Below are 27,390 nucleotides of genomic sequence, written 5' to 3'. Positions count from 1 at the left end.
GAGAAAGAGACTTTGGTTGAACATAGAAGTGTGGAAGAGGGGCATGAAAGATGATCAAAGAGAGAAATAAAAGTATAATGGATGGGAGTGGTGAGAGCAGAGAGAATGGGGGCATGAAGAAAGAAAAAAGACTAATTCCCTAAAGATACACTGCCAAAAATCAACTGCCACAGCTGCTAGCCTGGAGAAGACATCTGGGAAAAAGTGAATGTGGTACAGGTCTGTCTATAAAGGATTGGCTGGTCTGGCTTGCGAAAGGATGATTGTGGAAGGCCACTGAGGATAGAGGCCTAGTTAAAACAAGACTAATTACTCCACAACAAAAAACATGATTTGACACAGTAACTCTGAGGTGAGACTTGAAGGGTGAAGTGCAAATATTTTCAGATCCCAAAAAACAAATCTCTGTACCTAATATACAGACCTACGTAGTCATTCCCTTTTGTTTTTCCTCCTGCCCTGAACTTGGTTCCAGTTGTTTTTCAGATCCAGTTTGTCTGCTGAATTAATTTATAATTGGCTCTGCTGTAGTCAAAGGGGAAAGCAAGTCTTAAGACTCATCTGTTTGCTGCACCCACAGCTGCCAAAGGCCAGCTGCGTGTAAGTTTCTGTTTCGCTCTTAGCTGGTTCTCAATCTACAAAAATGCTCGAGTGTTAAGAGCAAGTGGGTTACCAAATGTTTGTTTATATCCAATAAAATAAATAGATGAACATTCTCTGACAATTAAAAATAGGTTTAAAATACATAATTGATCCTGTCATTTGTTGTCATTGGGTATGTCTATGTTGTAAATAAATAAATAAAAACCCCACAAAAAACAAAAATAATGCACAGCAAGTCTTAGCATCCGGATCTATTGACTTGGGTTCATGAGGCTTGCACTATTAGGCTAAAAATAGCAGTGTACATATTCCCACTTGGGCTGAAGCCTGGGCCCTGAAACCTAGTGAGGAGGGAGGGTCTCAGAGTCCAGGCTCCAGCCCAAGCAGGAATGTCTACAGCTGTATTTTTAGCCGCATGGCGTGAGTCCCACGAGCCCCACTCACTTGACTTGGGCTCTGAGACTTGCTGCCATGGTATTTCCCCTCCCCCCCCCAGTATAGATGTACCCATAAAACCACACACCCAGAACCTGAGTTTCTTTTTTCAGCCAGCTCCCTTGATTTTAACATAGAAGATAATTATTTCCTCTCATTTAGTCTATTACTAAGCTAAAAACAGTTCAAAATGCCTAATCATCAGCCTGCAATCTCCATCCACAATGAGACTCCATGTCATGGTCAGGGAGAGTTGGACCAGAATTTCTTTTGAAACCTTATGGTGCAGCTTATTGACAAAAGGGTGTAGCCAACTAATTGACTCGCAGTTCAATATTAAGAATGGGCAAGAGACCAAATAACCAAGCTCAACCATATTGTCTAAAGAAAAAACAATTGGTACAGGAAAGAAAGAGTTAATACATCACCAATCCTTCCCAGGAAGTGAAGTTGCTCTGTGTGTTCAGTTCACCTTACACAGAAGATGCCCCCTTAAACTAGCCATCTTTTATAGGATGGGTGTTTACAAGTTCCAGAGCATTGTTCACATCACTTTAAAATTTAAGTTTAACTAGCCAGCTTGTGCCAGCTTTGCCTTTGGTGCTACCCTGTACTTTCCCGGCTTTCGTTTGAATATTAAATTCCATACGTTGAGGGGCATGAAGATACTCCCTAATACAGAGCATTCATAACTCTTATAATTATTTCCTTGTACCATGTTGGTCCTTTGTTTCATAACACTCATCCATCTAGCTCTTGACAGTTTTTATATTTGCTTAAGCCAAGTACTGAACTATACTTGTCCTGGGGCATCATGCCATATGTCTTCACATAAGTGAGCAAGAATAAGCCTAGTACAATTTAACATCGTTACCCAATACATGTATGTTACATTAATACCATGTGTATAATATCTATTAATGTGGTGAGTGTATAAGGGTGTGAATATATCCTGTATGTGTTGGCTAACAGTCCCCTGCTTGTCACTTTGCTGATTATATCAGGGTGATTTTTTGGATGACCCGACAGCAAGTGTGAAAAATTGGGACAGGGGCAGGGGGTAATAGGAGCCTATATAAGAAAAAGACCCCAAAATCAGGACTGTCCCTATAAAATCAGGACATCTGGTCACCCTAGTGATAATTTACCCAAATTAATATATGAAGCAAAGGTAAGGGCATTCATGTGAGATTTCCACTATTTTACCAAACTGTGTAAGTGGCAATACATGATTAATACAATTAAAATAATACTCCTTGTAATATAAGCACAACTTTAAAGATACTTCTATCCAAGTATGGGAAATTATTATTTCCAGATCGCCATCATGGATAAGGTTGTCCAAAACTTGTTCTGCTTTAAGCATGTTATCGTTAATCTGAAAAATATGAGTTGCTTTTCCTTTTAATAAGGTTTTTAAATTTAAAGTTAGTGAATCCATATGTATGTTAAAAACTGGCACATATTTTTGACTTCATCCTGGTTCTGGGGCTCACTTTGAATCATGGATTTATTTTGAAAAACTTAGATTGGCTGAGATGATAGAGTAAGACTTTTACAATACTATGTACATAAGGAGTAAAACAAATTTGGGCTAGTAACATTAGAGACAAGGATTCCATACCATTTTTTTTTTATAATTAGTCACTACACAATACTGTCTAGCCATATTAGATGTCACACTCACTGCTGGCATCACCACTTGGTATGTGTCACAGTGCAGGAGCCAGTATGGGCTAACTTTCCTATCTTGTTGTACTGGTACAGACCTGCATGGCCACATACTATAGTAGCACTGTCAAAGCCATCACACTGGTACAGGTAGCCTCCTAGCTGGCTCGCCACTATTCAGAAAAGTGTGTAGCCAACTAATTGACTCTACTTGCGGGTCAATATTAAGACTGTTCAAGAGACCTAATAACCAAGCTCAGCAAGTTCATTGTCTAAAGTCAAAGAAATACAGGAAAGAAAGAGTTAATACATAACCAATCTTTCCCAGGCATTGCAGTCTCGCTGCATGTTCAGTTCATCTTACACAGAAGATGTGCTTCCCTGGGTGATTGTTACTCCTGTTTGCCCTGGACATACAATTTTCTTAAGCTGAGTTGCAATACTGTCAAGGACTGCTGTCCCCTTTAAAGCTGTCCAGTAAAGCTGCCGTGGCTACAGCTCATGGCAGAAGTTTCTTTCTTTTATAAGTGGTGCAGCTTGCCATAAGATCACACTCAACTAGCATGTAGAGTTATAGAATCCCCTCTCCGCATATGCCCTACATTTTGTGCCACAAAGGTTTAACGTTTTAATGCATGACCTATGTATCACAGAAGCATTTAGTGTCTCATCCTGCCTTACTCTAAATCCCACTATAAAATTGTATTCCTCTAGCATTACCTGCCTGGAGAACTTGGTCCCATTTTTAGATGCTGAATAGAGTCCCTGATTTCCTCGGTAGTGTTATGCAATCTCCTAAAAACATAAGTAGGGTCTCTCTCTCTCTGTCTGGTGAGCTGTATGGACCAGCAAGTCCTGGCATATTTTCCCTATTTGAGGCCGCCTGCTTAGCAACTTCTCTAGAGGGACCCTTCAGGTCTGTGATGCTGAGTGATGCATCAGTAATGGAAGTTGTTTCCTATAAATGCCATTTTCCAGGTAACCTGTGGAATGGACAGTAACCGACTATATTGCAGTGTCAGTATCTAATATTGGTACTGATACCATAAAAGAAATATACATAGAACCAGATACTAAGCAAGGTTGTTTTGAATAACATAAGCCTTAAATAGGATGCAGTGGTCACTGATCCCAAATTACAAATTGTGCTACAGGGAATTTAACGCACAATATAACACCTTCCCAATCCACTTTAGTTTTTGCTATGGAGAACAACACTATCTACCTAATTGTTCATCATTAATAAGGTGTGGTAATTTTTTTCAGTATTCTCTAATGACCTGGTTATGGTGGGTAATGCATAATTCCCATAAGCGGTGCAAATAACTTATCTAACTTCTTGATTTTCCGTGACCTTTTTATTTATTTGTTTGTTTCAATTATTTGGTTGCTTTGCTATTGGCCCTAGAACTGATCTTCCAGTTCACAGATGTCACGTTGGGGTGGGGTGTGAGTGTCATACCTACTCTTTGGTTACACTTCAGTCTCTGAAGCTCTCGGACCAGCACCTAAAAAAAATTCATCAAAGGAATTAAAAGAAAAAAAAAAAAAAAAACTAAGAGCACTGCCTGCTAAGAGACCTGAGACTCACCCCCACTAAATAACTCACAAGAAAGGGAGTGAGGTGGACCCAGGAATCTACCTTACATGTCTTATAAAGCTATCATTAGATCACCAGCCCAAAAGGCTCCCTCCCACCTCCCCTTTTAAACATTTGTGTCTCATTAGCTCATGACAGATTACACAGGTTGGGGGATATAATCTCATGCAGCATGACTCAATATAATTTCTTGTTTTAAAGAAGTTTCCTGACATATATAGAAGTTTGCCTCGGATGATTGACTATCCATGCTACTTGCAAATCAGCAGGCAGCCTGCTGGCCAATTACCTGAGTATTTTCTCAAGTACAGTAGTTTTGCACAATTATTCTACCAGGGTGGTTCTGCTGCTTACATAAAAGGTTATAGAACATGAAAAATAACAAAAACTGACATATTTTTCTCATACTCAAGTGGTATTTTTTCAAGTGGAACAAGGGGGACTTAGTGAAATAATCATTGCTCTTTCACATATATGACTGCAGTGAAATCATATTACAAAAGGCACAGAAGGTCTATTGCAGCAGAGCCTGGTTAGTGCTTTAGAAATATTTTAAAAGACAGAGCAGATATCAGATAAACTTGGAGCACTGAAATTCTGTCTCAGGCCACTAGATGGTGATCCTTGTAAATTGGGGCTCAGGTAAATACATAATGAAGGTTAACGCGCTTAGAGATTAAAAAAAATCATGTAATTTGAATAAGAAAAATCAGTTAAAATGCAAAATTATTTGTATCATTAAAATAAAAAAACAAGCTACACAGTATTGTAGGGAAGTAGTTCTCACTTTTCCACAGTCGGACCTCAAATTACAACATAAAAACAATTTGAGGATCCCTCTCTCTTACCATCTAGCCACAGAAAAAGGGATGGGAACAGGGCCATGACATCTCAATCCTGTTTGCAGCATCCAGCATGAGAATGAACCCATGCTGTAGGATTATAAAAACTATTGCACAAAGAATATTGCAAAGCACCTCAGGTTATTTTGATACCTTTTGCATCAGCATGTTTAAAGCTTATTTGTATTTCTGTTCCATTAATATTTTGAAAACATAATTATGAACAAAGGAAAAGGGAGATATAGGACTTAATGATAGAAATGTTTTATTAATCAAATATATTTACATTTTTGTTTTTTCTTTAAATGTGTGCCTTTTTCATTTAAACACTGGTAATCTTTACAGTTTATATCACAAGAATAAAGCTACATGCATGACTTAATTGGTCCTTTGCAGTAAAAAAAAAAAAAAAAGACGCAATTTTATGACGTTTAAAAAATGCAAGCAAGCTGTTTACCATTCTAAGTACAGTGCCATTATCATTCTTATTACAACAAAGGACCTTTCCAGCATACTGTACACTTACTGCATGACTATTTGTCCTTTTGTAGATTGGCTTGATGATGTCTAAACTTTCAAAAATGAGACAAATCAGAGGAAAAAGACAGCACAATTTCAAATGTTTTATTTTATGGAAACTCATATACAGAAGGTATTTGGATGCAACAAAAAAGTGCACTAAGGATAAATTTAAAATAAGTCATAGCAATACATAACTTTCAAAAGTAGTGAGGACTTTTATCACTTTTTTATTTTCAAATATTTATCATTTAGAAACCACATCTGTTTGGCACATATCAGACAGCCATATACCCTAATGGCACCATACAAGTGATAAATAACAATTTTAAAAAGAGATAAGTATACCAAAGAAAGTAACAGATCCACACATCATAGCCTTTGTGTTTTTAGTATCTAATGTGCTGTAATTATTACATTGCTCAAAGCTCTGTTCTTGTTCAAAAGAAAACAATCATTTTGTTATTTTAAAAGTTCATATTATTTGTCAACTGTGATTTCTTAAGGGGCTTGAAGCTTTTCTAAGAAGTGTGTGTGAGGGAGAGAAAGAGACTTCATTCTGTGTGTATGTGAACATTAGAAATGTATACAATTTTAGATATATTGTAAAAGATTTTGGATTTTGCAGTATTGGAAGAATGTTATACTTGTACATATTTACCAAACTTCAAAAGGGAGATCGCAACAGTTTCAGAAATTCAGAAATGGTAGGCACATAATTATTACTGTTTGAGGTAATCATACTTTACTTACTGTTTTAATTCACTGTGTTCAAGCATATAAAATTATATCCTTAATGGTCCCAAATGCATAATTACTACATCGATACCCAAAAAGAAACTCACTCAGCATTCAGTAAGAGTAGAAAGAAACTAGATTTTGTTTAGTTCAATTCAGGATGCGTTTTAGCTTGTCAATACTCTCAAGGACAGTTTTACATTTACTATATTGTAATAGATGCACACTGTTGCACTGAATAACTTGAGAGCGAAACACCCACTCTGAAATCATGTATTTTTTTTGCACTGAATTGCATTTGTATGCTGCCAACTATATTGTGAAAGTGCCTTAGTAAAGCGACAATGCAATAATTAAAAATGTGCTTGGGAAACAGGCACAACATAATGAATAAAATGTCCTTTGGAAGTACAAAATAATTCCTGCAAAAATTATGCTTTTTCACTGGTATGTTTAAAAACAAATCCCAACAAACTCCTAAAAGAATGCAGTTAGTCTTCAAATCTTTTGGGCCACATCCAAGAAAGCATTTTACGGCAATTATAAGCACATGATTAAGGCCATCGCTTTTCAGCAATGGAGTTATGCACAACTTTAAGTACATGCTTAAGTGCTTTTCTGAACTGGCCCTTAAAAACTACTGCAAAGCATAGGCCTGACCTTGTGAGATACTGAGTGCTCTGAACTACCACTGATTTCACCTCATAGAAAAAGAAGAGAATACCTTGATAATACAAAATCACAGTTTGCTGATACAACATGTAGCTCACATTTGCCTCTCAGAGTTTAGCATATCTCATTTCTCACCTAAGATGCAAAACCTACTTATTTCTGCAGTTTATGATGAAATAATTCCATAATTTACAATAGTGATGAGAGTCTTGCTCTGTTCAAGTGCTGAATAGGACCGTTGCATTATATTGGGATTATTTCATTACTAAGCTAGAATAATGTGTGTGCATCACGGTACCAACAAAGGTGTGCTAAAAGGTTTAGAAGCCGTTCTGGTCTTTCTAAAGTAGAGATGGCCCCAATCCAAACACTCCCAAATGTTAGGAAAATACAGATTTAGTTCTGAACTTTGCTGCTTAAGCCAATCACTACTGTGAATAAAATGATGCCTAAATTCTGACCTTTAAATTGTAATATTTGATACCTAACTATCCATGTTACGTGGCTCTCATCCTATAGAAAATCAGATGAATACTAGACTAGAACCTCAAATAATTCAAAGGATAAATCTGGATAAGCATCCATAAAGTTAGACTCTTACCCAAGCTTATCCAAATTTCTTTAGTCTAGAAACAGGGCTGGAAAACTCAAGCGGAAAATGCCTTTTTACTATATTTCTGCTACTTTCTGATTTTGTAACTGAATACTTATAAACAACTTGAAAATTAGGACCGGGCAAAAAGAATTAATCTGTTTTTCGTCACAAAATTTCACAAAACAAAATTACAATTTTGCCTCCATGACATAGCAAGACCCCCAGAACTGGCTCTATCCCATTATCTTAAAATTGCAGTGTTTGCAATGAAACAGAGAACATTTTAAAATATTAAATGTGAAAATTGATCTTTTATTAAACAAAATTATGAAATTAAAACACGTCAAGGTTTATCCTTGAAAAGAGACCATTTTTGAGTGAAAATTAGCCCAGAAAATTCAGGCTTTTTTTGTTAAACTGAACCCATTTAAAGAATTGTTGAGGTTTTTAAATGATGCTGTGAATACTTCAGACAACCCTTAATGCAAGACCACACCAATGTGGATGAAACACTGAAAAATAATATAGAAACTGACAAATAGAGTATCTTGACTGTGAACTGTTATGGTGTAGTATTGCCAGCAATAAGATAGGAAGAACACATGGCTACAAATGACAAGTATTTCTATCATTTTATTGCCCTTCATTTGCCAATACCGCCTCCTTTTTTCTAAACTCTCCCCTCTCCAGCACTGGAATCCCACATTCCTGTGAGTACAAGCTCCGAAGTAGGTAGGACACTCATTTTCCTAGTGGGATCCCAATGTGCATTTAGCTGTTGAAGAAAGCTTGTGTACCATATATTGGGTGAAATCCTGGGCTCATTGAAGTTAACAGGAGTATTGCCATTGACTTCGGTGAGGCCAATATTCACCTCTTGTATTTATAAATAACGTTAGGAAGTCAAGATCCAGCATCTCTCTGATTACCTCTGCTCTGGATTGCTGTGCGCTCATGTTTCTTTACCATCTTAGAATAACACATAGAAATATCAACAGAGCTGTGTGGAAAGAAAGGTTAGTAGTCCTGTTTGATGGTGGTTGATTTAAAGAGGCACTGCTTTGCGCAGTCTCGTTTTTGAGCAGAAGTCACCATTGAAACTGATGAGGGCATGCTGCCTAATATCTGATGAGATGATATGACAGTTGCATCAGTGCCTACCAACTCAGGAGACTAAGCATTGCTTTAAAGATGAGTAAGATGTAACCAATACTCTTGCCTCCACAAAGGACTTTACTTACACACAAACATTTACTCTTTTAAAAAAAACATATGAACTGGATCCAGAGGGATATATTTTTAATCCTGAATGCTTTAAGGAGTACCAGTTAAAATCCTGGCCCTACTGAATCAATGGCAACATTCTCATTGTCTTCAGTGGGGCAGGATTTCACCTAATGTGTGCAACTGCCAATAAAATCACATTGCATTAGCTGTGCCTGTTCAGAAAGTATACAGCCTGAAGGTGTTTAGCCTTTCCTGTATGCACACACTAAGTACTCTATATTATTGTCTATATATCTTTATGAGGACACTTCTTTTCTTGGTAAATGTGTATAAACTCCCTTTAGCATTAATGGGCATTAAGCTCTTGGCTTGAATGAAAATTAGGTAGAGATCTCTAAAGTGACTGCAATGAAGCCACACACAAGACACCTGGATTCAGGTTTTCTTACAATCTTGAAACTGGCAGAGTTTGTTGAAAGTTTCAAGTGACCTGGGATTGCTTTCAAATGAACCTGAGCCAATAAGGTACAAATATCTGGACACTGTAAAATAGGCTACAGTAGACTTTTGATTAACAAATCATTACATCAACCTCCCAAATAAAATCTAATCCTTTTTGTTTTGCTTCTCACTGTAGGACTTTCAGATAGAGAATTTATTAACATTAGATTTTTACTGAAAACACTTTCTCTCTTTTTAAACAGTGATATTGTGTTTCAAAGCTCTACGTGTTACAATATTTTCCTTGCTGATAGTCTTACACAACTGTATATCTATAGACATGAAAAACATTTCTTGTTTGGTTTTCCAGGAACTTTGTACCAGGACAAAATTGTGTAATGAAACCATGTACATGGAAAAAGTGTGCAAAAATGTAAAGTTTGGAACCATGAAATGAAATGTCCTTTGGTCTGAGGAACTGGACACTGATTCAGATATGGTTCTAGATCACTTTCCATTGCACCATTCAGACACAAGAATTTCTATTATAGCTATGTCAAGACCAACCCAACCGAATATAAGGACTATTTCTGGGTCCTTTGAATCATGCTCCAAAAAAAGGTGCAACAATAAACAAGTCCATGTGCATTCGCAGTCATAACTATAGGCAGAAGAACCCTTGAGATTCCTCGCTTTGGTATTAAATAACAATTATAAATGCTTTTAGAAATAAAGCAATACATGGTGGGACTTGAAATGTTAGCAGTCCCAGGTTATTGTCCATTGAAATAAGTCTCATCCCTAGTCATAAATAAATAATCTCTTTCCTGGTCTTACTTCCATGCCAGGATCAATATCTTTTAACATCTTACTTATTTTATTACTGCTTTTGGTTTTCTGGGACTGATTGAAAGTTGCTCAGAGGAAATCTTTGGTTTTGCTTAAGTGTCCATGACATTTAATCATGACTTTCCTTGCAGTTTAATTCCAACCAGTCAATCAGTTAATCCACTTCAATTGATTCTGTGCTCTCTGTTATTGGCTTGCACTCATTGGGCATCCTCTGGTGTCGACTCAGCTGGGTGGCTTGTGTGAAGCTCCTCTCACACCTCTCGCACCTGGTGAAGGCAAGAGAGAAAATTGAGACTGGGGAGCTGCTCTTGCGGGGAGGCGGGGAGTGATGGGCTTTGTCTCATCCTGTCTAATCAGAACAGACACTCAAAAGTGGCTTCAGATTTTACCGGCTCAAGAGGTTTAATTGGTGGCTACTTCCAAGGCCTTGATGCCTATGATGGGACAAGGCCTGTCTGATTCAGAACAGAGGAATCTGTCAATAGACAGGGGGAAGGTGATTTCTCCAGAGAGGCCTGTCCTGCTGTAGCTCTGATCACTGTCAGTTCAAATAGATAAAGAACAAAAAGAGATTTTTAGGAGTGAGCCATCAAAGCAGCAGCTTGGCTGCAGTTTTCTGCTCTATAACCCCTGAGGAGAAATTGATGACAAATAGAATTTCACCTTCTGCTAATTTAAAAATAAGAAATTCACCTATTGGAAGAAGAGAAGCTGTAGAGCAATAATTGCTTAGTGTAATAACAAGAGAAAAACTCTGTATTTATCTATTACTATATAGTTGGGTTTACTTTAAACAATCTGATAGGATTAGTGCTTGGTTAATCAATTGTCTGAAAACATCCACAGCATTTGATATAGTTGGGGGGAGGGGGAGAGAAGAACTCTTAATCAGCAGTGTGTGTTTCATTGTCTTTTAAGTCTTTTCATTACCCTTCCCCCCTCTCCAGTGAACTACAATGTGTGGCAAAATAATCCGAGAATTAAGATATGAAATTTGAGGGAAAAGAAAAGGGGTTTCTCTAGTTCAGAATGAGTCATCTGGCCTTCTAGTAAAAGAGAATCCCTTGTGTATCTAATATCAACTTCTTTACATATTGTGTCCTCTTAATTAGCACTGAGAATGCTAGATATAATTGTATAATGAGCTAGGAATACAGCAGATTTTTCACTGTAAGGCGCTCACTCATAAAACGACCATTAATTTAATGGAGCTGTGTGATGTTTTATCTTCATCAATAAAAGCATCACTATAATGAATTAATTCCCCAGCTTCAAAAAGTGAGGAAAACAATGGCCTGTTACCTTGTATCCATCTTTCTCTCTTCAGTGATATAAATCAATGGTTCACAACCAGAGGTACACATGCCCGTGGGGCTATGCAGAGATCTTCTGGGGGGTCCATCAACTTATCTAGATATTTGCCTAGTTTTACAACAGGCTACAGAAAAAGCACTAGCAAAGTCAGTACAAACTAAAATTTCACTCAGCCAATAACTTGTTTATACTGCTCTATATACGGTACACTGAAATATAAGTACAATATTTATATTCCAATTCATTTATTTTATAATGATATGGTAAAAATGTCATTTTTCAGTAATAGTGTGCTGTGACACTTCTGTATTTTTATGTCTAATTCTGTAAGCAAGTAGTTTTTAAGTGAGGTGAAACTTGGGGGTACGCAAGACAAATCGGACTCCTGAAAGCGGAATAGTAGTCTGGAAAGGTTGAGAGCCACCGATATAAATTATTGAAGCTGATTTATTACAGGATTTGCCATTTACAAAAAGAGTAAGAAGGTATTTACATATATTCATAATTATGGTATGTTCTACATGTTAGTAATTTAAAAAAAAATGTTTAGGAACCCAGGGCACAGATATTATTCATTCATCTGAGCTATTGTACCAGCATAGAACGTCAACATCCGTACATTGTGTTTCTTTGATTGTCTTTCTGGGAATATTTTTAGCAGCCTGTTCTACTGTTAAAAACTGCACTGTGATCTTGACAAATGTAAAATGTCAGCGTTAGGTCTGATACATTATCAGCTCAATGAAAATAACTCAGAAGTATTGATTGCCTAATGATTTTTGGTGTATTCATTAACGTCTATGTGCAGATCATCCTCTCTCCAGAGCTCCTGAAGTGCTGATGACACATTAGTGTATTGCTGATTGTTTATTAGAAAACTGATTAGTTACTGGATTAGTATGTCAAAATATACTACTTTTCATTACTTGACAAACTTGCAGATTATATATCTATATAAAAAATCATGAAGGAACTGGAATCAGTTTTGGTGCCAGGATTAGTTTAGGCTATACGAGTCACTGCAATTTCCTCAACTTTGCATTTTGTTATTTGATATATGACTCGGTGTGTGTGTATTATAGGTATATGTTTGTATTATGCTGTACATACATTCTAGATCAATACAGACCTATGTAGATCTACACAGCAGTGTTTACCTACATATTCCATATATGATATATGTAGGCTAAGATTTTTCAAGCATGGGCCTGTAAAATTAGACTTCTAAATTAATGTTTGGACACACACAATGTGGCTTGATTTGCAGAGGTGTTGAATAAACTAGAAATCCCACTACAGTTGATAGGAGCTGAGGGTACATACAATTTTTGAAAATCATGCTACTTGTTTAGGTGCCTAAATAATTTTTGGTATAACTGTCTTCAAAGCAGTTTGAAAAGTTAAAAGTCCATTGCTAAAAATGTGGACCAGGAAAGAAATCACTTCAATATCAAAATATTTAGTGAACCAGTTTGTTTACAAATGTTAATTTTGTATGTGTGGCTGATCATCTTTAAGGCCCGGTATACAACAAAGCACTTTATGCGCATATGTAATCCGATCCCTATTCAGCAAAAACCTTAAACTCATGCTTAAATCCCATTAAAAACAATGGGGGTATGCACATGCTTACTTTGAAATGCTTCAAATTAAACACACATTCAAGTGTTTTGCTGGTATGGGGCTAGGTTGCTCAGCACACTGGAGGATCAAGCTGTAAGTAAATATCCAGATATGAACAGATGAGGTGGGCCATCACAACCATCAGTATCACAGTCTTAGGATAATGTAGAAGGAAAGAAAAACAGAAAGTGGACAGTGTATAGGAAATAATGTTTCCAGGATTGTGCTGTGGGTTTTTTCTGTAATGGCTGTCCTTCCCCACATACTCTCTGTAAAGTAACTGGTGTAGTATGCTTTATTCTTCAAATGGACCAACAAAGACAGATACATGCATATATTGAGCCACAAATGTTTAATCTTGTGCACTAGTTAAGTAAACTGATAATTGGCGGGGAAGGTGGCCGGCATCTTGTATATGTGGAAGCAAAAGTGTTCCTTAAAAAACAACAAGGAGTCTGGTGGCACCTTAAAGACTAACAGATTTATTTGGGCATAAGCTTTCGTGGGTAAAAACCTCACTTCTTCGGATGATCCTTAAAGTTATTGCAGAAAGAGAGAGAATAGTTCAGCTCAACAGTGATCACTCACAAGGGTTAACACATAGATCATAACCCATCCTGATTCTCTCTGAGATTTTAGACGAGATTTTTCAGACCAGCCTCAACAAAATCTTTATTTTTGAAGGTGAAGGTTTGTTATTACATAATGTGGCTGTAACTATTAGTAGTTATTCTTCCTACTACCTGCTACGAAGGTGCAATCAGAGGGGACAGATGTTCTGTACAACCACTAATATTTATTTCTAAAATGCATTGTTGGTTTCATTTACCCCTGAGCAGAAAAGAGCCGTGTACTAAAATTCCATATAAGCTATTTGAGAGCCCTTTGTGGGACTTAAGTGGTCCCTAGGCCTCATGTCAGGCCCATGCACAGGAATGATACCATAATATTTAATGGCACCATATGCAAGATGTAGCAGGTTCTTGCCTTATCCACAGCACATCTCTCTCTTTTACTAGTTTGATTAAGGGGGTGGGGAGAAGAAAGTGTACATACTTTTGCTTTACTCAATAGTATGGCTGGTTTTCTAAGGGTCTCAAACAGCATTGACATCATAGTGGCTTTTCAGGAAGTACTGTTTGGCTAGATAGTGCCCATGTCACTGTTCTCCTAGTTCGCTGCACAGTACCCTGTCACTGTTAGTGGTTGTCACAGCAGCAACATCATGTTCCTTTAACTCATCTTTAGCTAGTGTCACTGAACTGGAAGAGACTGTGGGAGTAGAACGTAAGATAGTGGCTTGGTCAATAATTTTCTGTTTTTTCCCACCTTTTAATTTGGTTGAGAACTTTGTTCCAGATTAAGAGCCATAGTGGAGACTTCAGTGAGATAAGAATACATAAAACATTACAATGATGAGGCTCAGTTCATAGCTTGTGATGACAGAAAGAAATCCCTTCCAACTGGACCTGCTGCCCAGACAATGTAGCGAGGGCTTTGATTACACATAACCTCTCTTAGCTTTTTTTTAATCGATAGGGAAATGCAAATAGAAAATTCTCACACACACATACAGCTAGACCTTGCAGCAAAAGAACCTTCTCCCACACCGAACCAATCACAGACTACCCCTTTAATAATAATTTTTAAACAAATTGTGAAGGGATTTTAAAATATTTGTCTTTTTCAAAATTGTTAGCACACAATTTTACATGCAAAAAAGGACATGAAGTTGTATAACTAATCTATGTGCATAAGCACTGTGATTCTGTGTGTATTAGGCCAATATTTCATAAAAGGCTAGTTAAATGCTTAACTGGCCCTTTACATGAGTGTTAGTTGGTTTGCGCATGTAATCACATTAACTGTACATGCATGTTACTTGTGTGCACATTTCAGCTGTGAAATTGCACACAAACCATTTTTAAAATTTACACCCATGATATTTTTAAAATAATTTCATTCAAATTTTAATCAAAAATGTTCTGTAACTTAGTCCTAAAAATTAAAAAAACACCGGAATACCAGCAACTTTCTGAACATATGTCAATTATCTCTTTTGTTAATTCCAAGAATATTCCCAAAGCCTATTCAGCCAGAATACGTTAAATTCTGTCTACATTACCATGATTGTCTGTCCTTTAGGAGTAGGGAGAGTTTAAACCAACGGACTTTTTAGTTTTGCACTTTTTAAGTAAGCATATGCTCAAATCCCTTTTGTAAATATATATATTTTTAAAGTACATTGTGAAGCAAAACCACAAAAATTGTCTTTGAACCATGTACTACTCCTTGATATTTTAAAATGGCCTCAGAATGTGTTGGGGGTTTTTTCCTTTTGTTTTTTATGTTTGTTTTAACTTTAGTATCAAGCCCTCAATTACTTCTTCTGGTGGAAGATTTGGCAGCAACCTGGAAGGATCTGAATGGTGGTGATACACAAAAACAATAGTACCGATCTTTTAGATAGCCCTTTTCATCAGTAGATCTCAAAGTAATTGATAATCTTTTTAATGTATTTATCCTTACAAAACCTCTGTGAGGTACATAAGCTGCAGCTCTGTCTCTCCCCTCAACTGAGGGGGAGGGTAAACCGATTTCTGGATAATCTAGTGCCCACCCTCCTGCATGCTGGTCCGCATGAGTGCGGGGGTCTGCACTTGTGGGGAAGCTTGCAGGATCAGCACATAAGAATATGGATCCCCTCCTCTGACATCTGGGGACAGGGAGAGTTGGAGCTCCAGTTTAGCTCCATGTGACATCACTATTCAGGGTCCTCCAAAGCTCTTGTAAAGACCTTCAGCAAAAAACAGAGAAATTAGAACTGATGTTTCTGTATTAAGCAGGTTAAAAAATCCCTAAGACAATTGTACAATGTTGTTCTTATCCATCGTAAGGAAGCAGTTAAGGGTGTGCACATGTGCGCATACACAAACATTTATTTATATATTTCGCTACTCTGCAGTTCACCTTTAAGAAATGGCAGAACTATATTGTCAAGTACATGTATGTCTTAATATGAGCAACAAAAGAAACAAAAAACAAAACAACACCCCAGAATATCTGTTAATTACATAGTACTTAACTAAACACTTTCTTTCAAGAATGAGATTGTGGTGTTGTCACAAAGAACATTATGGAAAAGAAAAAAAATCACCAGACCAAAGGGGGGAAAATTAATGATTGTAAATGGGGCAAAATAACAGCTCTATTGGAAACATGACAAAAACAGGATGTTAAGAAAAAAAATTAAGTGGAGTCAACAAGGTTACACATAAGTAACACCTTAACATTAAAAGAAATCTATTTTCCACTTTGACCTGGAAACCTCTTCAATTAATTACTAAAATCTATTTACACAGCAACTAGATAAAAATCAATCTAATGGCCAGCACTATTTTTGGCTCTCTTTCTATGGGCTCTGTTCACTCAAGATACTGGCTCTGTGTGGGTCATTGTTGAGGCTGCAGGATTCCATGACTTGACATCCACAAAGCTGTCCTATTTTCTATTCCTGGTCCCCAAAATCTACTGTATGGAATATGCCCAGAATTCTTATTCTTGTCCTTCCATTCCCCAGCACACACATACATGGAGGCCATGCTTCTCTTGTGGCCATATATGGAGGCTGGCCAACTCTGATGGAATCTTACTATGAGGAGGTTCAGTGATTGACAGAAGCTCTCTTACATTAGGCAGGCATAAAATACAGGAAAAGAAAAATCATGTTGAGTGAGGGCACATAGTGAACTGGGAAAGACACTCTCTCCCTTCAACTCCTTATTTCCTCATCCCCAGGTGAAGAAGACCAGGTATTTTACAGAAAAGAATGGTTTGGTTATTTTTTCCCAGGGAGGTATTGGTTCCAGGCAGAAAATTATATGAATCCATGTCTCTCAATTCAGCTAAGAGAGGGACACTTTTTACTAATGCACATTTTCTTCTATAAGAGCCTCCTAGATTAAGTAAGGAGTTGGTCAGAGCAGAGTCCTTTATCTGCATGAAGTAGAACCTACATTAACCAACTGTGCACCAGCCTCTCAAATACACAAACAAACAACAAATTTCTGTGGCTTGGCAGAGTGTTGGGTTTTATTTTAAGTGAATAACTAGGTAAGGTAGATAACTGATTTCTGTACTGCCTCAAAAGTGCAGAAGCCTGCAGATCTTGTTAAATCCCCTCTTTTATCTGAATTTATACCTCTTAAAGAAGTCCTTCATGAAATGTAGATAATAAAGGTCTCACTGTGTACATGTACATTGAAACCTGCACTAAAGGTATGGCTACATGTAAATCACTAGAACTGCAGAGACAGTTACAACAACAGGTAACCACTTGTCCTAAGTATGCACTTGCAAATAAAGATGGGCCCAAGCCACAAAAATTCAAATTTAGATTTCCAACCCTACCAAGTTTGGGTGTATTCTGATTTCAGGTTTGGGATTGGCCCATTATAGAGACAGTGACATTCAAAAAATCTGAAACAAGGTTTGTTTCCAAACACCCAAGGAACGTTTGAATTCGGAATGTTTGTATCAAGGATTTTGTTGAACTATATTCAAAGTTTCCAGCAAATTGAAAACCACCTTGACTGACAGCTGATTTTCTCTGCTCACTTGGATGGCCACTGCATTTGCAAATTATTTTTATGAGTTTACTAGAGTCATGTCATGGGATACACATAGTATTTTTCCAATGGTCCTGAGTCTATTTTTCTCTGTATGTGATTAACAGTTACAAATTAACTGGTATATGAGCTACTTCAGAGTATTGACAAAACAGGATGAACCATATTATGCCTGTTACAGCACAGTCTCGACCCATCCTTTTCAGTTTGTCAGACAATTTCAACTAAGGTTCTCTAATTGAGAGACAATTGTTAAACTGCTATTTAAATTAAAACAATCAAGTTTTGATTGGATGACAGGCATTTGCTCTGGGCCATACATGTACTAGGTATCTGCATACATGCCTGGTTTGATTCTGATTTCAGTCACACTGCTAATGAGTCTGTCTGGAATCTTGACCTTGAGTTTCAAAAGAAGCTCTTCCATGGGCTGTTATGGGTGGACAACTGCTATGCCTTTCCCTCTCTGCTCACTGTTGATCAACATTGATAGCTTCAGTTACTTACTTAAAGGGTTTTTCCCCCGTATGCGTCCGGATATGATTGTTCAGTGTTGTAGCACCAGCAAAGGCACGGCCGCAATAGCCGCACTTGAAAGGTCTGTCACTGGAATGGGTGACTACGTGGTTCCTTAGCTCTGAAGGTTGGGAGAAGGATTGGGAGCAGTGGCCACACTGATAGGGTCTGCAAAACAATAGAAACACCACATGATCACTACTTTCTATTTCAGCAAATAGAAAACAACTTGGGTGGTGCAAACTAATTTTTTCAAATTAATTTCTTAGTTTTCAAAGAGGAGTCTGGATGTGAATCTCTGGATCTATAGTAGGAGACATGCAAGTCCCCCATCCCCCATGAATCACTGTGCAAATTTAGAGGACAGAATCCATGTGCAGAAACTGCCAGAGATCCTACAAGGCCCCTACAAAACCCCCAATATAATCATAAAGTATTCTTCAGGTATACACAAAACCTGGATTAGATTATATGTCTGATTTTTTTAGTTTCCTCAAACTAAGGGCCCAATACCGTATTCCTTATTCAATGAAAACTCCCTCTAACATAGGGATTTGAGCCCTATGCTAGCAGACTCCGAAAGTCCTATTCCTCTCTAGCATTAGTGCAGTCTTAGCTAAAAATTTTACCTGTACTTGTCACTGGTATATCCCAGATTGGTTTCTATGACCATTTGAAAATATTTTTTTTCTAATCCCTTGTACACTCCAAAAATTCCAGCTCTTTAAAGAGGAACTTTCACAATGAGACAAATTTAGAAAACAATCACAAGCTTTTGCTTTTCCTATTATTTTTCTGTATTCTTGCTGCTATTGAAGATATTTGCATTTAATTAATAGGTTTTTCCATCCTGGCCTGGATTTTCCTTTTGTGTGATCCTGAAATGAAATCATAATTCTGTTTTTGTGACATCTTAATTTCTTGCAGTGAACTGACTGTGATGCCACAAGTTCAGAATTATAACATCATCACTACGAACTCAAGTAGAAAGAAGAGGCTGAGAGACAGAAGGATGAGACAGGACAATAGTTTGAGTACCAATACCATTACTAACTTGTTAAAGTGGCAAAAAGTGTTTTGAGAAACATATACAAAGTAAATCAATTTCTGTTTTGGCAAAATAGATTTAATTTCCCTCCTTTACACAAGTCTCTCTATGTCAAAATGATTTGGTAAACTACTTCAATATTTGGAATGCTTTCTATCTGTTATGACATTTAAAGTAAATCAGTGGCAGGTCCTATTCCGTTTATCAAACTTTTTTTTAAAGAAAATTAAGAATGTCTTAAGGGATATTAATGATTTTTATAGAGAGCAGCAATTCAGGGCACAACTCTTGCTGTCTGAATTTTTTTAGAGCCAATGGCCAACACAGTCTTAATTGCTCTCTCTTTAACAAATGTGTATGTTCAAATAGCTAGAAACCAAAACTAAAGGGAAGGAGATAGTGGTGACCAAGCATGTACAACAATTCAATTAAGTGCAAAATAAAGTGTACCCTCTCATTTGTCAAGTGAGCTGCTTAATTGTGTCTGCTTGCATCGCTGATCACAAATACTATTATTTTATAGTGCTTCAGAGTACTGAGCACTGATTGTAGAATTTTTTTTTGCTTGATTAATAGTCTGGTATTGGTCAATAACTCAATACTATACAATTTTAATTACTTACATTTGAAAATCTATCTAACTGCTTTTAAAGAAGTTTGAAAGATACATATAAAAGTTGTGGAAAGGTTACCTGGTCTGAATGATTATACTAACATTGTTTCCCCTATTCTCTTTAAAAATTATATAAATGCATGTAAATAATATATTTTAAATAAACACTGATAACTAATGTATATCAATTACCATTGCTGGAAGACAAGAGAAATATGTTTTTCTGCTTTACTGCTTCTTCAAATGCATTGTTAACGGATAAGGAAATTATTTATCAAACAGATATGTAAATTCAGGCTTTTTTAGGATTAAACATTTTTAAGCAAAAATAATATATTAAGATATGCTGTATCCATGAACAATTGATTTTCTAATAGTGAAAGGGACCATTAACGTTTATTAGCCTCTGGTTATCTATTTTTAACAGCTCCCATAATAAACAATAAGACACTAAATAAAACCAATTAATCTTTTATTTTTTAACAACAGTCAATATGATTAATTTCACATTGTGAGAAGTCACATCATTCTTTGTATGTAAATACTTCACAGTAGTAAACCAGTTATGAGCAAACATTAAGAAGCCAAATAAAATGTTGCCATTAGCCTCCACATTGATTCAAACTAGATTTCTTGACCATAATGAAAATTTACATTTTATATTATCCATAGTGCATTACACTGTATGATGCACACAATGATGAACTTTGTAGAAGATTGTCTATTCTTATGTCCCTTATCTCTCATTTTATTGCCTTTCACCCAAATCTTGCAGGAATGGCTATAAAAGATGTTACTTCACCAAATAAATTGATCCCTTGTGTGAATCTGCATAAATGATGCAGATCTCCAATCAGATTAATCAAGAAAGGGATCAAGTAAGTATTTTGGAGCTAGATAAATGAATCATAAGTTAAGCAAAGCCTGTTTTAAAAAGAAGACAAATTTATGCATACATAAATGTATGAGCTGACAATTTGTAAATGTCTTACCTACTTTATTTGAACTGCAAGCAGTTCCCAATATGCAGAACTGTATGACTTTTGAATACTGCTATAATAATGTATGGTATTTTCCAAGAAATAAAATAAGCAGAAAAATTATAGTTTTGTTTTGTAACCATTTTTACTGTACTTGGGTTGGGTTTTTTTTGTTTGTTTTTTTCTTAGCAGAAAGAAATCAATACATTGTTTTTTTAAAAATGAAAGCAGTGCAGAAGGACTGAATGTGAGGGATGATCGGTTCGGTGAGTACATGGACACCTTCAGAGCAGGGTTGTCTTTGATGTAGCAGTTATCTCCTGTGCCATCATTTTACTCTGCCCTGGAAAACCACATTAAGATGGTGACCCCCTTATTCTCAGAGTCATGGAGAGAATAGGGCTCATGAAATGAATACTAAATGGTGGACTTTATAGGCTGAATTTTCAAAAAGAGGCACCTAGGTTGAAGCTGCAACATGGTTCTGACCCCATCCACAACCCCTCATTCAAAAACTCATACAGTTCTGCATATTGGGGACTGCCTGCAGTGCAAAGAAAGTGGATAAGATATTTGCAAAGCTCTTCCACAAATGCATAACTTTAGGCATATGGTAGGGCCATTGACGTCAAATAAACTGCCCACAAGTTTAAAGTTACCCATGTGGGTAACAGCTTAGTTGGTTTGGGGTCATATACAAGTAGACGCTCCAGCAAATTTGAATTTCTCTGCAGTTACTTTTATGCATGAATGGGTACATACCAAGAGTACCCTCTTCTATATCTGAATACACATTTGCAGGCATGTAAACTGTTATATGCATGTTTATAGGTGAAACATATACATCAGTGTATGAAAATATGGTCCTAAGAATCTTTTAAATGTAATTTTTCCGTAAAAATCTATCCTAGAATTTTCTCCCCATCACTGTGTGCTAGAAGTAATATAATAATAATAATTAATAATAATTAATTTACATCTCTATATTGTAGCACTTCAGAAAGGCTTTCATAGTGCTTTAGAAACATTAATTAAGCCTAACAAATACATCTCTGAGTTAGGTATTATTATACCAATTTTAAAGATAGTTAAGCTTAAAGAAATGTACATAGTGACATACGGTATCACTGAGAGTCAACAAAAAGAACACAGCAGTCCTATCTTCCAATCCTCTCTCCTTAAAAATTAGGCTATATGCTTCATCTTCTCACCCAAACTCAAAGAAAGCGTATCTCCCTACCTAAGAGGCAAATTCTGCTGACAGACAAAATTGCACAGCTCTCATTTGCCTCATGTACTAGAAATCCATTTTGTTACCCATCTTTGATTACAAATTTCTATAGGTAGATTCTACAGTGTCAGATCATCAGTGTGTAGGAGCCCTCAATCTCTCTCCTCTAGGGACCAATCCGATGACCCTTACTCATGTGAGGGTCTCCCTGGGTGCACTCATGAATGTAAAAGCTATGGGCTCAACATCTAAAGTATAATACTGAAAGGAGTTATTTTTAAGAATTTCTTTAAGTACGGGTGAATCTCTGGCATCTGAGGGTTTACAACATTCTCAAATTACATTTTCCAAGATCACAGAAATAGTTAAGAACTTTGTTTTTTGCAGTGTACTTTAAACCTGTCTCTTGAATGTGTAAATTCTGCTGAAACCATTATGAATGTTTTCTTTTCCCAGTGCTAATAATCCTTTTTCTGTCCACTTTCTATGGATGATCAGCACAAAGTCAAACACCACCTATGCACTTAACTGAATTTCACTCAAAATATGCATGCTTATCCAAGCAATTGTATAACTTTTGGGGGAGATTGCACTAGAATAAGACCATTTAGTTACTGTTTTCTCATTTAAATAAACCCCAACACAAAAATACATAGGTTTGAAACCACTTTTTTCAGTCTTCTTTTAGTAAAAGATTGATCTAATTAATCTATTTCTCTTGTGCCCACACCTTCGGTATTGCAACATGTCTTTTGAATCCAAAAGGGCAGAACTCCTGGACTAATCCAGCTCATATGAACACGTGTCCCATTTCTTTACACTGTCTCCAGCATAAACTGCAGGAAATATTTGAATGATGGGCTGCATGATCAGAGTCCTGAAAAAAAATCTCATAATTACTTTGCACTGAAATACTCAATTTTTCTCTTTTATGGTGAGCTGGTCTTTTATGGGTCTCTTCACACAGTTTCATTCATTATCTTCATGGTTCTCATAGAACTCCAGTGTAAATCTTTTGAGGATGGGCTGCTTGTAACAGTGAGTTTTTGAATACCTGTAAACCTTTCATTGAAATACTGTCAAATCAGCAAAGCCAAATTGTGAATCAGATTCATCGTTTCCTTAGCTAGATAAGTACTAGCAAATAGGAGAAAACCTGACATACAGCTGCAGATGCATTTCTCACTGTCAGAAGGCTAAGTGTAGAGCCTTGTTGCTAGTGAAGAAACAAAGACATATTTCATGATGTCAGAATGCCAGGAAGCGGGACACCATGGCTTTCCCCATTAAACAAGCAGTTTGTTGCCAAGGCTTTACGGGAAGATGGAAGACTCCAATTCAGGCATCACCTTAGTTTTTACATTACCTGAGTCAAGGAAAGCAGGGCATGTTGTGATGCTGGCACTCTCTGCCTCCAGGGAAGGGACTCCATGAATTGCTCTCACACACACGGCAGTGGTTTTGGAGCAGAACTGCAGACATGGGCCAAAGTTTCAGTACCCTCTTCATAACTGAATGGATATGGCATTGGAGTGGAATCTGCTGTTTTGTATGGTTAATGAGAGGGGGAAATGCAACTCAGGGTGTCAGTGATTCACTCCAGCTGCCATTCTGAGTGGCCCAAAATGACTGTTTCAGAGAGGTGAAGAAGCTATTGGCATAGTCCCTGCACAGGAGCAGGATGAGAGAGGGAGTGCCCAGTTGTGGATGCTTTAGTTAAAACAATCAGTTGCCTTGGACCCTACCACATGGAACATTTGAAGTTACTCACCATGAGTATTTATAAAGGGTTTAATGCGGGTACTCAGTCTCCTTCTAACTGAACTGAGAGGACGTGATTCTGCAAAGTGACATTTAAGAACTAGCCTACATCTTGAAGTTCTCACAGGGCTCAGATTGATGGGTTTTGTTATATTTACTAACTATAGGCCTACTCCTGCAACTCTTACTCACACCGAATAGTACTTATTCAAACAGAGTAGCCCCATTACAGCCAACAAGATTACAAACATGAGTACGTATATCTCAGTAGAAGTAAGGATCACAGAATCAAGTTCTCTATGACTTTTGGGGCCATCATTTTGTAAAGAACAAAATAGCTCATATGTTTCTAAACTTCTAAAGCAGTAGGGGAGTGGTATCATTTTGTGCACCTTTTGCTACTATTAACTATAAATGCTGGAAGCCTGCAAACCTTTTTGAAAAGAGTATGCAAGAACAAATGTTCAATTTAGCATGACATTTACTTTAATTGCAAAATAATCCATAGTCACTCTATAAACAGAAATAGACATTGTTCACAGCATTTCTTTTTTGTTTAGTTGCTATAGGTTTTTAAAAAATAAGTAATTAATTAATTAGGGTAACAGTACTGAGGGCCAAAGATACACATCCTACAAAGAAAAATGTATTGCAAGAAAAATACCAACTGGGGTAGAGCCATGATGCCTAGAGAAAAGCATCAATTAAATTGACAACTTAACCTTAAAAAAACAAACAGACATTCATTGCTGAACTGTAATAGCAAAACAAAGCGTACATTAATATACTTCAAGGAAACAAAAAGCATGAGGGCCAGATAACATCCAGAATCCACCCACCAAGGACGCACTTGCATGTATAGTGTCTACCCTCCAATCATCAGCTTAAATACATGACAATCAACAAGAGTAAATATCACACATACACATTGAATATGAAAGTGGGCCACAAGCAACACCTGGGAAGTGCAGGCATCCTCCCTCCGTTAACACCACTACATACTGTACATGACAATCAAAGAGAGAAAAAAGAAAGATGTAAATAAAAACTGGTCATTCTAAGAACTGTTGCTGATTTTTAAAAAAATAAATGAAAATATTTGTCTGAAAATGATTCACTGTGATTGAAGGCTTTTGCTTACCCCTTTCTGGAGCCCCCCAAATGGGATTGTTGGGAATTTCTGCAGCAGAAAAACAGAAGAGAAAAGGGATTTCTGACTCCTGGTTCAAGGAATAGAGGGTCAAATTGCCTCTGTCTGGGCAAGAGTTTAAGGAAAAACTCCAGAGGCTTGGATGGTCCCTGGGTTAAATCTGAATGGATTTAGATCTTACCTCCCCACCCATCAAGTGACTACAGAGAAACTCTACATTATTTAACAAACAGGAAAAAAAAAGACCTCAGTGGGAAAGGGGAAGTAAATGAAAGGGGCAAATAAGCTTTCATTAAAATCTTAATTAAACTCAAATTCAAAGAAACTTCTGGGAGAACTTGGGACCCTCCTCATCTTGGGTTCACTATTATCCAATATTTATTTCTTCAAACTTCTGCCTGCTGAATAGTATTCTGTTCTCAGGGGCTGATTGAAAAACATTTTTTTTCTGTCCTTTTTCACTCTTATCTTATCCTCTACTCTCATTCAGATTTCTTCTGAGATAAAGGAAGTTTTAAGTCATTTCCTTCTTTGTATTTCTCAACTCCCAAATAGTTTACATTTCTTAAATTTCACGTGTTGAAGTGGGGATCATAGCTACATTCAAGGATCCTTTTCCTGCTTTGACCACCTATAGTTAATCATGCTGCCTGCAAAACAAACACAACGCCAGACTAGATAGTCTCAAGGCCTTTGCTAGAGGAGGCAGCCACAGCTACTTCCCTCACATCAAAGATGCAGTGGCTGGTATGTTTACAAATTTCTGACAATAAACAGGTAGCTGTTTATCGCCTAGAGTGGTGCAGTAGATAGTGGAGAGAAATTCCAATCCTAAGAGTTGCATACAGTATCTAAGGCTGGCAGTGAAACAAGCCTGGGCAATTTACACCTTGATTTCTTGTTGCCAGGAAATTACTTTAAGAAATGAGAGGTGTTCCTAGAAATAAGCAAAGATACTTCTTTTCCAATTCCTATGTTGCTAGGTATATGCTCTACTAATGCCATTTATAGTAGGAGGAAAGACTGGCCATGAAATAAGTTTAAATAATAGTGATTTCTAGTTAGGGATATGAGAACCCAGAAAAATCTGGAATCTGAATTCAAGAACTCTGACCCATACTCCTAACTCCTATATTTTCAAAATGTTGCCAGAGGTTTTAGCTATGTGAATCACAACTAATACAGTTGGGAATTGTATAGCTAAAATCCCAAACAATGTTGGGAAAATATTTTTCTCTGGTAGTTTTGGTTGTTACATATTGTGGGAACTCAGGAGGCATTTGAAAGTTGGCTGCTATCAGAAAATTACATAATTTATAGTATGAAATAAAGCTATTTTTCAATACAAATATATATTTTTAACATGACAATGCTTTTTTTCTGCTGGAGCCAGCGTGCACTTTAGATATTGCTAAAGGGCACAGAAACTTGAGAAGGTTTTGACACATCCAAAATTTTAGCAACTCTCAAAATTCTATTCGGGATTAAGTTCTAAGACTCTAGATCTACCATACACACTTTAAAATTCATCTGTTTTTATCCAGCAGCATAGGATATATGCTTATTACACAAACACACACAATATACACTGCTATTGCATTTTTGTCAAATGTAACTTGCATTTGAGTGCTGCATTTAGAATGATTTTCCAGGCGATTCAGCTGTTTTACTCAAGCGTTCTTCACAGCTGAAGGAGAGACAAAACATGGGCAGTCTTTTTAGTTGAATTAATTTGATTTCTGTCTTTTGTGCTGCCAGCGATCAAGATTGTCAAATAAACCAGCTTTGATTCATAAATAATAGTTCCATTATATCTACTCTGCCACTGGTCAGAGTACCTGAAATTTTAATTCACTTGTTCAGCTAAATTTCATCCTCAGTTCATGGCCATAAAATTCTCTATTGACAAACTTTCAAACCAACTTTGACTCTGAGGTATCTAGTCAACATTTTTCTTCTGTGTGGATATTAGTTTATTGAATAAGTGGCATCTGTTTTCCTCCACATCACTAGTGGAGTAGGTATTTCCTTTTGACAGCTTTCCACGATTTATGGGTTTGCATGCTCTGAAGAAAAATAGTACTAAGCAAAAAATTCCAATTCATTACCTCTTAGTACTTAATTAAGTTCATACACATTGCACACTATAGGTGAACCCTGAAATGACTATGACAGCCACTGAACAGCAAGTTATATTATCTTTGGAAGACAAAGAGACTTTTGATTATCTTGACCTCATTTTTTCATCCATAATATTAATAAACTTTCCTTCTGTTTTGTTCCCTCTAACAGATGTACCAAACCATTCTGAAAACAAGATTATATTCTTGG

At 36.8% G+C, this 27,390-nt stretch overlaps 1 protein-coding gene across 2 annotated transcripts in view; it reads right to left on the bottom strand.

The window, feature by feature from the left end:
- Positions 1-5,438: 5,438 nt before the first annotated feature.
- The window catches only part of PRDM6 (PR/SET domain 6), a 90,980-nt gene continuing 69,028 nt past the window's right edge, over positions 5,439-27,390 (bottom strand). Inside the window, exons 7-8 of one of the 2 annotated variants that reach the window (XM_034774303.1) lie at positions 18,268-18,444; positions 5,439-10,461 (exon numbers count right to left, since the gene is read on the bottom strand). In XM_034774303.1, the coding sequence (XP_034630194.1) occupies positions 10,347-10,461; positions 18,268-18,444 (292 nt within the window). In that variant the 3' untranslated portion in view covers positions 5,439-10,346. Of the gene's footprint in view, positions 10,462-18,267; positions 18,445-23,814; positions 25,090-27,390 lie in introns of those variants that run through there. The other variant, XM_034774304.1, reaches the window with a different exon arrangement.

This window comes from Trachemys scripta, chromosome 6, assembly GCF_013100865.1.
Source record: "Trachemys scripta elegans isolate TJP31775 chromosome 6, CAS_Tse_1.0, whole genome shotgun sequence".
In the NCBI taxonomy this organism is placed as follows: domain Eukaryota; kingdom Metazoa; phylum Chordata; order Testudines; family Emydidae; genus Trachemys; species Trachemys scripta.
This window is presented reverse-complemented; position numbering and strand designations above follow the sequence as displayed.